This window comes from Stylophora pistillata, chromosome 8, assembly GCF_964205215.1.
Source record: "Stylophora pistillata chromosome 8, jaStyPist1.2, whole genome shotgun sequence".
NCBI lineage: Eukaryota > Metazoa > Cnidaria > Anthozoa > Scleractinia > Pocilloporidae > Stylophora > Stylophora pistillata.
This window is the reverse complement of record NC_142526.1, coordinates 12,916,298-12,931,860: the sequence shown is the minus strand read 5'-3', so window position 1 is coordinate 12,931,860 and position 15,563 is coordinate 12,916,298. Positions and strand designations below refer to the sequence as shown.

The window sequence follows — 15,563 nt, the reverse complement described above, 5'->3', positions numbered from 1 at the left end:
TTAAGGTTATGAGAAGAAAGAAAATGATCGAAAACTCAAGCAGCTCTAGCTGTTCAAAAATACTCTTTAAGTAACATAGGAAATGTATGCAGAACAGTTTGGAGAACTTACTAGAGTGTAAAGGGTAAAACATGGCGTCAATCTCTTTCCCAGGGAAAAGGCCCTGGGAACGAGGTTGCACATGGTGAGTTGTCGATCGTCAATTTGTTGCGCTTTTCCCATTTTATTCAAAACTCAACCAACACATATACAGTAATCGTAAACATTTGAATTATAGTTTCTTTAACAATAATTATAAACTTCGGTTATACTTTTCTTTAAATTATCACTCTTCAAAATATATTGTGAACGTAGTTTTCATTCTGTATCAGGCTTGCATTGTTCTTAGATCTTTCAATAATTTAAGTATAATTTAATATCTTAAAATTGTTTATAACGTCAGTGGATGGGCTGTACAAGTGAAGTTGAAGAACTTAACGTTTGAAAATATATTAGAAAGTTGAAGTGTCTAGAAATTTAAACTATACTACCTATATTTTTTGTTCAGGAGATCTTTGAAATCTCCGGATTATTCTCTGTGGCCTGGGGCCCATTTCTCGAAGGTCCCGGTAACTCAACAAGCCCATGATACTGTTTTGTTTCCATTCAAGGTGAGGGTTTCAAAATTACTTAAAATCATGCAATAAACTATCACCTAAAGAAAAAACTGGACTGGTTATGGTGCCAGAACCTGCTTCTCTATTCTTTGAAATTTCGATTTTAAAACATGACTTAGGGCTCGTTTAGTTATCGGGACTTTCGAGTAACGGGATACTGGTCAGACAGTGAAAACCAACGGGAGACAGAAATAACAGTCTTCAAAGTCATTAAAGGCGTAATCAACAAACTCGAATAAACAAAGTTTTTCTGGGAATGTCAGGAATACGACTTACAGTGGAAGCTGTTTTTCGTTAAAAACCACTCAGAACCCAAGGCGTAAAGAAAGACAGGTTTGTCTTCTAATATTGAAATACCATTGACTACGCGATCTGTTCTCGAGTTGTATCAGTCTCTGAAAGCGATTTCGTGGAGTAGGCGAGATTTGCTTGCCCCATCTGAGTCCTCAGGTCTGGTGGACCCACCAAAGTCCATTCTTGGTTGAGAGCAATCCATTTGGAGATATATCGCACGGTCTTACGCAGCCAGCGGTAGAAGAAAGCCAATCCCAGGAGCGCTCCAGCGGAACCCACCACGTAGAAAATGATACATGGATTAGACACACACCTCTGGCTTCCGTCTTTAGCTATGGAGGCCACGTTCAGCGTCATAGCCACGACAAATGTTAACAACCACAGTATAGGGAAGGGCTTGTCTTCTGGGAGACGCCACTAATAAAGAGAAAAAGACAGGATGCGTTAGCCAGAAATCGCAAGCTACGCGACTGGGCAAAAAATCCGTATTTTGATCTTAACTTCCTTTCAGTTAGCACTCATATTTAACAACTATTAACCTCTGTCACCTACACTGAAGTGAATAGTTGTTGATAATGATCGTTTCTTCCATACTCTCGCAGCTAAGGTTGAATTACAGTATGGGTCAGTGTTACAAAGGTACTACATTAAATATACATCTTATTGATAACGAACGGTAACAAAATTATTAAGTCTGTCTGTGGCCCCCCACTACCGAATCTAATCGAGCATTTCCTGTTCGCAAAAATAACCATGATGCACCTCTGTGGCGCGAGGGAGGATGAAACTTATAGGTTCAGTCCTCCTCGCCCCAGCCATGAACCTGGAACCCAGTTCAGCTCTGCGAACCACGAGGGGTTGCAGCCGAGCCTCACTAAGGCCAGTTCCATAGTCAAGGCGGGGGAAGATTATCCTAAGTGCTTTCTGTTTTACTGACTCGACGAGCTCATTAAGGTACTCAGAACGATATGCCCAAACAGGCGCCGCGTACTCCAAGACCGACTGTATTAGGGAGCAATAAATAAGGAATAAATCAGTCTGGGGGACTCCTTTCAGTATACAGTAAAAGGTTTCAGTATATAGTACAACATTGAGATAATATGGCACAAAAAGATTATTTTAATTTATTTATTCCTGTAACGATTGCGATCTTTAAAACAAATGATACACGACAAGAACTTAAAATTGATATATTCCTTGAAAAGTATACACCAACGAGACAAGCATTGACATAATTGGTTTGAACCCTTGACATGCAAATAATTTGATTTATATTGGCATCACGTACATCGAAATTCTGAAAAAATTCGGTTCTCAGTAACGAAAGCAATGTGTTCTTACTTTCTGTTCGTAGAAGACAACAACGACCTTGAAGACCACATCAGACATGACAGATAAACGAGGGATCTTCATAAACAAACAATAGACCACCTGTCGTTCCACACCATTTGTTTAGCATGTTTCTAAACGAGTTGATATTATCGTGTGTCGCTGATTGAACTTAAAGAGTTTTGAGCGCGCAATTTTTGTCTTAGTTTTCTAAAACAGACTTTCTCGAAAATAGAAGGAAATGTTACAGAGGAACAGCGAGAATCATTTTAGTTCCCTTCACAGCTGCGGGAAACTCCCAACGAAATTCAAAATTATGACGCTTTCTCTGGTTAAGCGATTCGGCTGAAAAGCTCTCAATTTAAACTACCAAATTTGACAAACGAAAAATGTTTACAGTCATTTTCAGCTATATAAATGCGTAATGTGCAAAAAACACATTATTTAGAGTGCACATTTACAAGGACATAAAATCAACAACATTAACAGCTGGAGATCAGTAAAAGTGCCATCGTTGCAAAATTAAGCGCGCTAAGGCCTGAAAAAATACTCCCATATTTTCATGAGAGCCCTAAACAGAAAACTTACCTTGCTAAACGGCTTCCTCTTTCGTTTTACCGCTAACGGGTACAAACACAGTTCACATTTACTCATAACAACTCTCTGTAACCAGCTCATTAAACACGAATGATGAACGAACTTAACAGAACCAGTACACAAACAGGGACTGATTAAAATTTCCATCTCGTCGTTACTGTGGCATATCCTACAAACGTCGCTTTCAACCTCTGCGCTGTCGCTCTCAGAGAAGTATAAAGTCGTCGTGTCCGGTGGTGACTTATCACAACTGTTTTGAGTATTATTCCTGTCTGTATCTGGTACACTCTCCATCTCGATGCATACACTTTCAGGCTGGTCCGCAAAATTTATGATAGTGGTATCATCTTCAAGTACCTCTTCTTTTTCCTCTATGGCGGCCGTTGCCGTCAGTGCTAGACCAGGATTTTTGCTCAGTTTGTCAGTTTCTATCGCAGGAGCTCTTTTTGCCATATTCTCTCCATTTGGTTGTTCGTCATAACAGCCCTCTGCTGAGTTATCTAACTGTTCTAGTTGCGCGGAAGTAGAGCTGTTGTGTTCCGCTTTTTGGATTTCATCACTTTTTGCATCGTCATTCTCCCTACTCTGTCGACTGATTATTTTTCCCTGTAAAGATCCACTTCCTCTCTCCTCTTGTTCTAGAGGAAGATCGGTTTCAATACAGTCTCTAGGCGTAAAATCTGATCCTTCGTCCTCAATCGTAACCACTGTCACCTTGTCTCCTTTGTCGCTATCAGAACAATTTCCCTCAGCCATTTGTGCTTCTTCTACCATGTTAAACTTCCGTTGAGTTCTGTTGAAAGCGGAGAAAAAAATATCAAATATTATGCTAAATAAGAAAGGGTGACAACCTTACAAATATGAACACAACTCGGCTACTCTACGCAAGCAAAATTCTTAATATAAAGAAAATGTAATCCATACTGCAGTCTTCTCGTTACGAGTAAAAAAAAGGGCCATAGGTGTGATTTACTTATGACCATAAGAATAACCACTTTAGTCTAATCCTTTCAAAGGAAGGTAGTTGAAGAATGGGTATCATTAAAACATTACTTAGAAATGTGGATTTTACTTGAATAAACCCGACCAGAATTTAATTTTCATACAGCCATCCGAAATATTCGCTTGCTCATGAGAAAAATCGTCCTCCTCTGGTAATAGAACTTCACGGCGGTCTCGGAATAAGGAAAAAAAATCAATATTTTGATATCCTTTGAAAAACAGGAAATTGGCTTAAGCTCTTTACACATCACCACATTAACACAGACTTGCATAATCAGTGTGAAAACAAGACAAATTTACATGTACACTTAAAAATTTGGAAACCCTCACTTAAGTTCTTTCGCTATATCAGTGTGAAATGCTAGTGACACATTTACTGCGGGCATACCTTTCGCAGCCTTCCTAATTAAAAGAGCAACTCTTATCGACGACTCCATGGGAAAATAAGTCGATATTTCAAACGACAGGAGCTGAGAAGCTTACATTGACAGCTGAATTAAATATGGACCCTCGACTTCAAATGGCTTCGCATGGCCACAGCAAAGACGAACAAAGAGGGCTCACTTCAAGTACATTTAAAAAGCTAGAGAATAGCTTGTTGGAAGCGAAAACGAAAAGCTTCCAAAAATATCTACATACTCAGCAAATATCGGTCGAACCAATATGAAAAAAAGCGTCAGGGTTCGGTGACTCTCCTTGTTCAAACTGACGTAAGTCTTTGGTGACGTTGACATTTCGGAAGAGTCGAGCAAGTTTACTGAGGGTTTGTTTGAAATTATACTTCTTTTTACAACGGTTGACTGGGTCTAAGTCACACGCCAACTGTGGGAAAATGCAAGATGCGCTGGTCTCACAAATGTATTCACCGAAAGGCGATATCTCGAAGTTACAATATTTTAAACATACGTACACAACGTGTTTTCGGTTTCAAAAACCAAGCATTACATTTAAAAAGTGAAATTCATGGCAGAAATCCGACTTAATACTCACACTTTACCATTAATCCATGAATTAGAACTTTACTTTGTTTCCTGAAAATTACCCCAGAGAATTGTTCTTCAAAAGACACAATAAACTAAGCCACCCGTAGTCATTTGCACTTAGTTGGCAGTTTTGGGACAGGCAATTGGCGGGAAAAAAAGACCGCGAGAAAATTAAAAACAAAACGAAAACTCGGTAAAAGCGCGCTACTCTGAGACGAAATAATTTTGGCCTCCCATTTTTTTTAAGAGCAATGGATAACTGATTAAATTAATACCAAACTAACAACAAAAGAGAGGTATCTCTCTCACTAGACTGCACTAAAACATGTTAGTTCTGTTGACAGAAAATTGATAAACTACCTACACAAAACAATTTTATAATCGGTGGTTCTCAAAGCTGGTCGGGTACTAATAAAGATCCGAATGAAAGACTTACTTGAGCAGAGACAGTGTATTATTTTCAATTTCGTTTGGTGCCTTCTGTTCTATTTTAACAGGAGCAACGCCAACGAAATTCGCTTCGATTGATTTGGCAGCAACTAAAACTTAATTCGGCCGTACGAGGGCGGCCTACCAATATTAGTCGCTAATGCAGCTTGTCACCATATAAAAGACTTTTTTCTTTCCCACGATCAATACTAAAAGGGCTCTACTGATGACAGAATTACGGAATGTTGGTTTCTGAAGAGTTATAGAACTTCCTATTCAGATTATCTTAATTGGCACTTTGAAAAAAGCACAGGACCCGTAGATAAAGCCGTTAGGACAGTAGCATAATGCGCGGGAAAATACCGTGAGAAAACCACAAGAGCACGACGTTGATTGGCAGGTTTGCCGCTGTACATGCGTTGCGTTGTGTTCCAGGTGTCGCATGTACCAGGCTTTTGAATCCATCTTTTCTTTATCTTTAGCATTTACGGAAATTTGTCAAATAAATAATCGGTGTCGAAGAATACGGCCACCTGAAAAAAACCTGAAAGAGGTGCTTGTTAATTTTATTGTGCCAAGAAGGGCTTAGGCTTAGGGTAAAACATATTCTATAAAGGCACCTGTCGATAGACGTTCTCGAGCACGTTTTACAAATGCAGGACACTGGTTCGAAGCCCCTTGGACTAACCAATTATCAATCCTCTGAGCCACGGAAAACTAATTCAATTAGCACTCATAGTAGAGCTTACTTTCTTTTCAGCTAAAAACCTGATGTATAATTTTAGTTTGTCTTTTGAGCTTTGCTTGTGAAAATATTGGTCCGTATGTTTTTTAAAAGCAAATCATGTGGGACCACATTCTACAACTTTCTTCAGTCTTCATTACAAACTTATATCACGTAATCCTTCGACCTTTTGAGAGCGATTTGAATGTGCACCAATATTCCGATTTGTACATTACTTTGTTGCACCGACGCAAAGCTGAACAAACTACTAACACAGTTTTTAAACAACGGACTTAGCGTGGAGGCAGAATAATAAGTTTTTCTTCCACTTGCACCTCTGGAAACGAGGACGACACTCCCAATTCGCAAAAATAAATTCAAACAAATCTAAAGCAAATACTCCTTCAGAGATACTGTTGGTTATTATTCCGAAGCGAGAAATTGTAATCCCTTTCGTCAATAACGCAGGGGTTTAGGGCGCGGCCTACAAAACAGCACAGAAATCCTATGCAAGGAAGCCCTTTTCCGCTTTCCAAAAACCTTCCACATCCTTAGAAAAGAGTTGCATTCGTTTAACTCCTTCTATTTTATGGGTAAAACTAATTTCAGACTTTCTCCAAAATCTCAACAAACTGCACAGTAAACAAAAGATGAGAAAATCTGAATAAAGCAAAATTTTTTAAATCGTTGCCGAAGAACAAGATATGAACAAATAGGGGCACTTTTGTTTTATACATCTACATTTCCTGATGCCAGCCGCTGGCTGACAAAACTTAAAGGAATCGTCATCTCATAAGAACTACTCAAAAGACAGAATTATAACTTACATTCGAAAGCTAAAACAGGAACGCCATGGACCCTCGAGGTACCTTATCACAACAGTTTTTTTAGGAACCTGCTGAGACACGACGACGCAGTCAAAACCTCATTAAATTATCCTAACTTCATCTGCCAAGAAATGACTCACGCTTTTCCTGAAGATGATTTATTTTCTTACATCAGTGGCATATATATTAAATATTTCGAAAAATGACCAACCAAGTAAAACTCAGTTAATTTATTGAGGTGCAACAGCGTGTTGAAAAGTTGCTTAGAAAATTTATTTTTCCTTTGGTAAAAAGTACATCTAAAACTCCACTGAAGTAATATAAAATTCTCAGCGTCCATTAAAATTCGATTTCAAACCATTTCTAACACGCATACCATATGGTGCTATTTGAATAACTGAATACACTTTGTTTTAGGCGCGGAATCCTGCATGACAAGAAATTGTGAGCAACTGTAATAATTTTCAATTCCTTCGTTAAGTTAGAAAATTAGGTTTGTTATCCTTAATTCTGTCGCAGCAAGATAGATACACGTCAATTCTTGGCTAAGCAGCAGCCAGTGCACAAAGTGAAAGACGAAGAAGGAAATTCAATACAGTTTGTTAACAGTACATGAAACTATTCAAATCAAGCGAACAGTTGCTGAAACTCGTGCCCGCCAAATAAATGAACATAATATTGTGCATTTGTCATGTGCATAAAATTCCTGTCCTACAGAAACTTGCGTAGACGGAAATGCTGAGTTCTCTAGAACTGTACCATAGTAAATATGGCTAGTTCAACTTAACCACACAACCACACGAATCACAGAATTGTCTAAACCGATGCGCCTTCGGTAAAACGGTTAAAATCGTCTGCCCACAACAATATAAACACTATTTCTAAATCTTAACTCACCCAACTTCACTACAAACAGTCTGCAACCATCAACAATAGGTGAACATGGAGATATAAGATACACTACATGAACTATGGGGTTTTGAGTTCCGCTGGCGTCCTTTTTCACTGTAATGGCCCGCTCGCTCAGATGACAATAACTTTAGGTGCAAAATTGGCGACTTTTACCTGTTGTGAGCTGATGCAAGGCCTGGCTGTTAGACTTGATTCTGGTGGTCGCATTCAACACACAAGGATAAAAACAAGCTTTTAAAGCAATGTTGATTTTACCTTCAGTTGGCGAATTTCATTCTACTGAATCTCGCCGCATGAAGTTGACGTTGGCCTTACATAAATATTATCTTTAAGAATTTGAAATAACAAGGATCGGGCCAATCTTTTTAACAAGTTCAATAGCTGTCCACATATCGTCAAAATTTGCATCTATTAAGAAAATTTCCACGCCCATCTTGACCTAAAGGTCACCCATCAAGGTTATTCTCGTCTAGATTTTTAAGTGAAGCAACATTTACGAGTTTGCAATTGGGCCACCGCGCAGAGTAAACCAATTGAATCTTGAGGATTTCATGGCAGTTGACACAACTGCATGCTCTTTGCCTGAGAATAAAACTCTTGAGCGCGCCAATAAAGATAACGACATTGTTTTCACAGTCGAGTGTAAAAACCGTCTGTACATATTTTTTTTTTTTCGACTGGAGGCGCCAAAATCATTTTCGCCCGATAACTTTTCCATATTGTATGTCTAATGTGGGGTCACAAGTTGTCCCTTTAGGAAGGGCGCCAGAGCGCGGTGAAATCACCCGGGAACAATCTTAAATCTGCTGATTAAGTTCTGTTGCCACAGTGACAATATCTTCCTTACTATAATTATATCAAGATGATCCGTACTGCTATGCTTTTTTCAACGAAGGCACCCTTACTGTAGTTACTAATTTGAATCACACATCATCGTTTCTCAGTCCAAACCAGACTCAACGCGGTCACTTATCACGTGACCAGTTCACGTTAAATGTCTGTCAACCTGCTTGGCAACTTCAGTGTTGAAAGACTTCAGACAGAAAAAAAATGTCGCGACTGAATGCTCAAAGAAGGAATCGCTTATTAATATTCGATACCTTTTTCATTTGGGTGTTTTGTTTTTTAGCAGACGACCATGATGAAGTGTATATCTCTTTGGGATACGAACCACCAAAACTCTCGTAAAAACTAATTCTAGAGCTCGAGTGCAATCATTCTAAACGCACAACAGTTTCAGTCGATGAAGTTCCTCAACTTTCTTCTCACGGTTGTCATTATGACATTAATTAGATTTATCAATTAGTTTTACCCCGAAGCTTCAAGTACCGAGTTCCACGATGTTAGTAAAAAGAGACCAATTTAAACATTCCAAGCCGAAAAAAAAAAAAAAAAGAACAAAATACCACCGTTAAAAATAGCAAACATATCCAGCAGAGGTTAGTGAAATTGCCATAAATGTGTGACTGAATGCATCTCTAACGACAACCGAAAAAAAAAAAGGTATCGTAGTCCTCTAAGCCAGCCGCGGTCCTCCGCGATATTCTGTTACTAAGCTGTACGTACTTTTACTTATGCAACGTTTGAAGTGCACACTCAAGAGCACAAGTATTCCTTCTTCACAAGTTTCAACGAACCCACTAATTGGGGCAATTAATCCAGAGAGATCGGCCTTTTTGCTAGCTCTGGACTGTCTGCAAATAGGATGTACGGATATTATAAGAGTGTTCTCAGTTGTCAGAGGGCTCCTAGGTGCCTGACTTCTTATGGACAGATCTCGGAATGGCCAGAAATATTTTTTTTAATACTTTCCGAGCTTACATAAGACATTCCGGAAATAACAGACGAAATAAAAGACGAATTTTCGCTAGATTTAAATGCTACTTGCTATGGGTCCTTAAGGTTGCCTGACAGCTGGTGAGTGACAATATCCTGGATTTTAGAATTGTGGCAAATGTTACAAAAACAAAGTAACATAGCGGAAAATTCTCGCTTCCTTGAAACCAAAACTGAAACGAGCACACTCTTATTGATAACGAAATAATTCCGACAGGTTCCATGCTTTCTTTAACGATCTGCCATTTGGAAACCACTCTAAGTAATAAATCGCTGTTTGTCCTCTTTCGTACTCGTAAGGGCCGTGTTTCTGCCTATATCGTCGAGTGCAGCGAAGTATTTTATTTTCTAACAGGACATAGATCCCTTCTCTGATCGGAAAGTCGCCAGTGATTCTTCAAGTAACAGATTAGACTGTGACAAGCCCGAACATGAAGTGTAGACTATATTCTGTTGGAGAGCCACCGCACAAATTTGCGACAATTTCGCTTTTTTTCTTACGCAAATTAATTCACAGCGTTAAAAATAACATCAACTCCAATCTTGATATTGCGGAACGCTCTAAGTTGTTGTACCTTTATGTCTATATAAAGACCGCCAGAAACAAATTACTTGCTAGAAATTCATAGTTTAGAAACGGCTTTGTCTGTGTTATTACAGCTCAAGAACTCTGCTTCGACAAGCCGGTACCTGTTTACACAAACACTGTATCGATAAACCTAGAAAACACTTGAATTAGATAACAAGCTACCGCTGGCTATGGGAAAATCACGCGTAAAAACTTTTAACCTTGAACCAGATCATCTGGTTTTAGTCAAACGACGGCAACCTTAGCGATGGTTAAATAAACATTCAATTTAAAAGACTTGACGCATTTAAAAATTCCCTTCCTTTCCCCTGAGTAAGAATCATTGTGGTGGTTGATATTAGTTTAGAAATCTATAAATAAGGACTACATCACACCACTATTTCGATCAGAGAATGAACTACATTACAATTGACATGACACGGTAGTTAAGAAACAACTTACAATTTCATACAATTACAGCTCCTTTCCAGTCAGGCAAATATTGACACAAGGGCCCACCCGCACGAAATATAAATGTAAATTTCAGACAAATGGAAAATATCTCTGGGGAGGGTTTTTTTAACAAGTCTCTCGCACGAAATTGAAGTTCAAACATGCGATAAAGTTAAGCTTCAAAGACATCAATCGGATTAACAAACGACCATTGCAAGCGATATCACCGTCGTACTAAAATAGAATCGCCAAAATACACATGTGGGACACCGTCTGGTCTGAGCTACGGATGTTGTTCAGCCGACCTCAGTTATGAAAATAAACAAAACTCGTTCTATCTTAACGCACATAATGCTGTAAGGAATTAAAAAAAAAAAATTCCAAAATACATAACACAACACTAAAGATGACTTATGTGGTACTTAGATAAAGATTGAAACAGGTTTTGACTAAATGAACTGTGGTTTGGCGTATTCACATCGTTTTTACGTTGCTTAAATTAGGAAATTATTGGTCCAACTTTGCTGTGATCATTCATCAAAACAAACCGAACTAACATACTGCGCGTTTATCATTTTTTCTTCCTTCGCTGGTTTCGGTGTGTGGTCTAAACTGAGCTTGCACTAGTTCGACGCTCTCACTCTAAATAAGCATTTGAGAAAGTGCCACAACACTTCTATGTAAATAAAATTCCTCTTTGATACTTAAAAAAAATCCCCAAAGAACAACATTTACCTAGTGTGTGGTGAAAGACTCTGGAAAACAGCACACACTCCTTACCCTCGGTTCGACGTGACAGCCCCAAGCAATTTATTGTCCTAAGACAAAAGCTAAATTTTTCATCTGACGAAAATCTGTCTCATGTCTGTAGTATGACACAATATATCCGTTAAAAACCAGGATTTTTTTCTTACCAGGACACAAAGCTCTTTAACTCTTTCTGCGAAAGTATTTTGTTCCCACAATGGTTCACAACAGAGGCCAATACGCGTTTCAAATGAAATCGATACGTAATTTCCAAGACCGCGTGGTACAGGTAGATAACACACTTGTGAGTGAACTCGCCTCGACTTGCCCTTCAAACAATTGACAGATTTGTGACAGCCCGTCAACAAACGCGCGAGAGCCAGATGTGTATTGTTTTTATATTTCGACCATTGTTTGTTCCATGATGACTCGTGCTAAAACCATGTTCGCCGTCACGCAGAGGCACAAGAATCCCGCTTTAATCCGTCAGTGGCTACAAATGAGTCTTTCGGGGGCACCTTTAATTTTCAAAAACCGACTATTTAAAGTACCGAGTAGATATAAAATGTGCTACACCATATGCAAATTCCACAACACGCGGGCGACGCAGCTGCCGCAAGCGACCTTGTTAACAATAGTACATCTGCCACTCGAGACATCCATTGTTTTTTACGCTCTCTGTGCTTCTCAATCCCAGAGTCCCATTAGCTAGTTAGGGGGCTCCTGGCAATCCCTAATATACCTGAAACTGCAAGTATGAAAAAATTTCCAAGGGAACTGTATCTGCTTTGAGGTTAAAAACAAGAAAAATCTTCTGGTTAGCAATTAGACTGACGCTTCCGCTTTAGCAAACCGTGACATTTAATTGAGGCAACTGTGTGATTGTATTTGTTGTGTGAATAAAGGAGGGTCATGACCCGTGTCAAACATGCGAGAAAAACAATAACACCACGTGGACTCAACCAATCACAGGGGCGCGTGCAAAGTAAGCCACTTAAAAAAGCGCATGTGTTTTGTGAACACAGAATTGGTTTACGTGAATTCAGGCTTTTAAAAGTACGAAATGTTTGAAAAGGCACACGCGGTGATAGCGTTTACTTGACAATTAGTGGCTCCTCGTTCAGAGAAATATCTATAAGTCGACTGTGATATTTATCGAGTCTTTGTACCATGCATATACAAGCCGTGCCTGCATGGATCTGAAAGTATTCGTGGGAACTTACTAATTTTGTTTCATCTTTTTTGCACGTGACGTCGCAACGTTATGCAGAAGGCCCGTGGTTTACACGGGGCAATTAGGGGCAAAAAAATAACCTCGTGAAAATGGTGCCTTGTTTACAGGTTTGGTGGAGAAAAAATAAAACGAATCGAGGACCTGATCTCGAGGACATTGGGAGGAGAATAAGACAGAAATTGTATGAAACTTAAAACTTCAAATAATGTTTCTCTTTCCCCTGCCGTAAGAATTAGTTTCCCAATTCAATAACTAGGTTACAGGCCAGATCTGACTACAAATCTGCATTTCTTTGCTAAGAGAGTTTGCAAGAATCTCAGATGAAAAACTGTAGGAATTCAAGTCTGTTGCGCGCGTGAAAAAAAAAAAAAAAAAAAAAAAATCAGTGAAAAAAAAAAGATGTTATCAGTTTACCTAAAATCCCCAGAAGTAAAACTGGGGTCTGGGTACGACCGATGTGAGAGAATTCACATTCAGGGAGAGGTGGGTGAATCCAGCAATTTAGGGACCAAGAAGTAATGTACTAGAAATAGATACAATATTTCAGGAATGTTATATATCAAAGATAATCTTTGAAGATAACTGCACAAAGATCAATCAAAATTGTTTTTATGTTACATGCAAGGACAGCTTCGAAAGACAAGCTGCACGCTCTACGCCGCACGCTCCAAGCCGCGGACATGTACAACTCAATTTTTGCATGTGAGTTTGGGTTGTCGCATCAAATTTTCTGAGACATTCGAATGTTTAGATAGCAGACTCAGGGAGTCGAAAATAGAGAGATCTAGAGATGTATAGCGCCGGCGTACTGTGTTAAGGTTCACTGAGCGGTGAAGACAAATTCCGTGGACATCAATCAGTTATGATGATGAAAAACGCTTGACCTTATCAAAACGAAAAGAGGAAAAGACAAGATGGAAACAAATTAAATCCACTTATTATTACTGAGGCTGCAGTAGGCTTAGGCAAATATCATGATCATCCGATCAAAGTCATGAAAGCCTTCAAGCTTATCAAAACGAACCAGCGATGTTTCTCCCTTACTCGCGCTCGTGAAGATTGCGTTTTGTCTGTTTGCTGGTGCAAAAATTTTGATGTGTTGGATAGTAATAATATTCTCATCAAAATGCTTTTGAATTAGACCGAACGTGAAAACAATCAGCCGCTTTCACAAAAAACATATGGCTTCAAAAGCCTTCCGATCCACAGGCAATGGTTACACATGCTAAGCTTAAGTACACATGCTGAAAGTGAAACTGTAGTAAAAGCGACAGAACCGTGTTTCATTTCAGCCGATGGCTTTACAGTATAGCATGGTTTCCCTTCATACGCTCCGATTTACGAACGACCTTTGGACTTTCAGCACGCCATTCCTCGTGTAAAATCTAGAGATGCCTTGATGGAGGTTTTTAGTCCCACTCGGCATTTACCAAATGAGTTTGGCTGACAACATCGACGAGTTTCTCACCCATAGTCTTAGAAGAAAACTGCCCTGTGAGCAATCTTATGGTGATCCGGAGCCAACATCCCTCAACGGAAAGATTTAGATCCCCTTGGGAGAAAATAATTCCTGAAGCATTTGTTAACAAATATGACATTAATTATAATCCGATAAACAGTTCTTTTTTTTTTTTAGAGGAGAACTTTGCGGGGTATGAAAATGGACATTTATAAACAGGATGAAACAAATAGCGTCAGGTGATCCATCACTGATAATTTCTGTTTTGACGAAAGGTCCCAGCTGCGTTGGAGTGCAATTTTTTTCAGCGTTAAAAACAATGTAATAAAAACGTTTAAAAAGGCGAAAATAGCGAAGGACACATGTTTGGACGGTCGGTGGCATCCAAACATACCCTCTAAATAATGTGATATCGTTTTTAGCTTAACAAGTCACAGATGGAAGGCTTCGGGAACTCTGACCCGATTGAAAGTAAAGCTTGATTTGAAAATTGCTTTGGCTGTACACCAACACAACAAATAATTACCCAGCCAATTGCGTAAACTACTAATTACTTGAAGTAAGTTGTTGCCATGACATGGTGACCATACACACGATGCCGATGAGCCAGCCAGTGACAACTCAAAGGCAGAAAATTCAGAACAAACGAACTCATCATAGGTTGTTTGAATTCACCATGTATACTTTCAAAATTGAGCTGGTAACAGTGCGTCAACTGAACGTATCTTGAGAGGCTTTTTCCTGTTTCCGATGTTTTTATTATCTTAAACTATAGTGGTGAGTCACAAAACCCCGAGAACAAGCAAAGGAAAATATCGTTTCACAGAAACCTAGAGAAGAGGAAGACTCGGGGTCGTAGTGCAATGTTCCTCGCATGTGTGGGTTGAGTTTCGGAAATGGATGCTAAGGGAACTTAACCGATGTATGTTTGAGTTAATCTAACATCCCTTTCTTTTCACCTCGGCCTATGGCTCTATAGTAAGAATTGTAAATTCTGCTCGACTTTCGTGAGCAAAACCAAGTCTACCTGTACACATATCTAGGAAATTTCTTCAGTGAGTTTTCGTAGATACTCACCATACAAACTTCAACGATTTTCCCACGATATCCTTAACTTCGCTAGCACAGGCTTGACTTCCGGATATCTGCGTTCGATTTCAACGATCAGCACCCCGTAGGCATGAAGACGCGTTTGTTCTTCACCTCTACAGCTCTTTTCCTCCTTGTCACTGTTACGTGCTTTGTTTGTGGCCGAGATGCGTGCAGATTCTTGAAATGACTTACCCTATACTCCAGTAAGTTTATAGATCATCACTCGCTACTGTTTATCATGTCACCCTATCTTTGTAATAGGAGCCACGGGGGTTAATTGTTCGATTATTTTTATGAAACTCCTAACAGCTCAATTTGTTTGATCCGGGGAAAATCCATTTTAAAAAATGAAGTTCCTCATTTTAATCTCCTGATATCTTTCTTCAGACATCTTTTGTATCCAGTTTTAAGCACTGAGGGA

The 15,563-nt window shown here is 39.2% G+C and overlaps 1 protein-coding gene and 1 long non-coding RNA gene across 12 annotated transcripts; one reads left to right on the top strand and one right to left on the bottom strand.

The window, feature by feature from the left end:
- Positions 1–203: 203 nt before the first annotated feature.
- On the bottom strand, positions 204–15,323 carry LOC111332781 (uncharacterized). 11 transcript variants are annotated; one of them, XM_022938215.2, is made up of 3 exons: positions 15,128–15,323; positions 2,868–3,669; positions 204–1,367 (listed from the first exon to the last, which is right to left on the bottom strand). In XM_022938215.2, exons 2-3 carry the CDS (start codon positions 3,648–3,650, stop codon positions 1,020–1,022), a joined length of 1,131 nt encoding a protein of 376 aa, XP_022793950.2. In that variant the 5' UTR covers positions 3,651–3,669; positions 15,128–15,323; the 3' UTR covers positions 204–1,019. The 11 variants fall into 11 exon arrangements, with proteins under 11 accessions (XP_022793950.2, XP_022793949.2, XP_022793963.2 ...); XM_022938214.2 differs by lacking the exon at positions 15,128–15,323 and adding an exon at positions 11,525–12,161; XM_022938228.2 differs by lacking the exon at positions 15,128–15,323 and adding an exon at positions 11,391–11,519.
- LOC148725047 (uncharacterized) lies at positions 1,784–3,670 on the top strand. Its single transcript, XR_015990410.1, has 2 exons — positions 1,784–1,904; positions 2,305–3,670. It is a non-coding gene; the product is annotated as an uncharacterized LOC148725047 (long non-coding RNA).
- Positions 15,324–15,563: the final 240 nt, after the last annotated feature.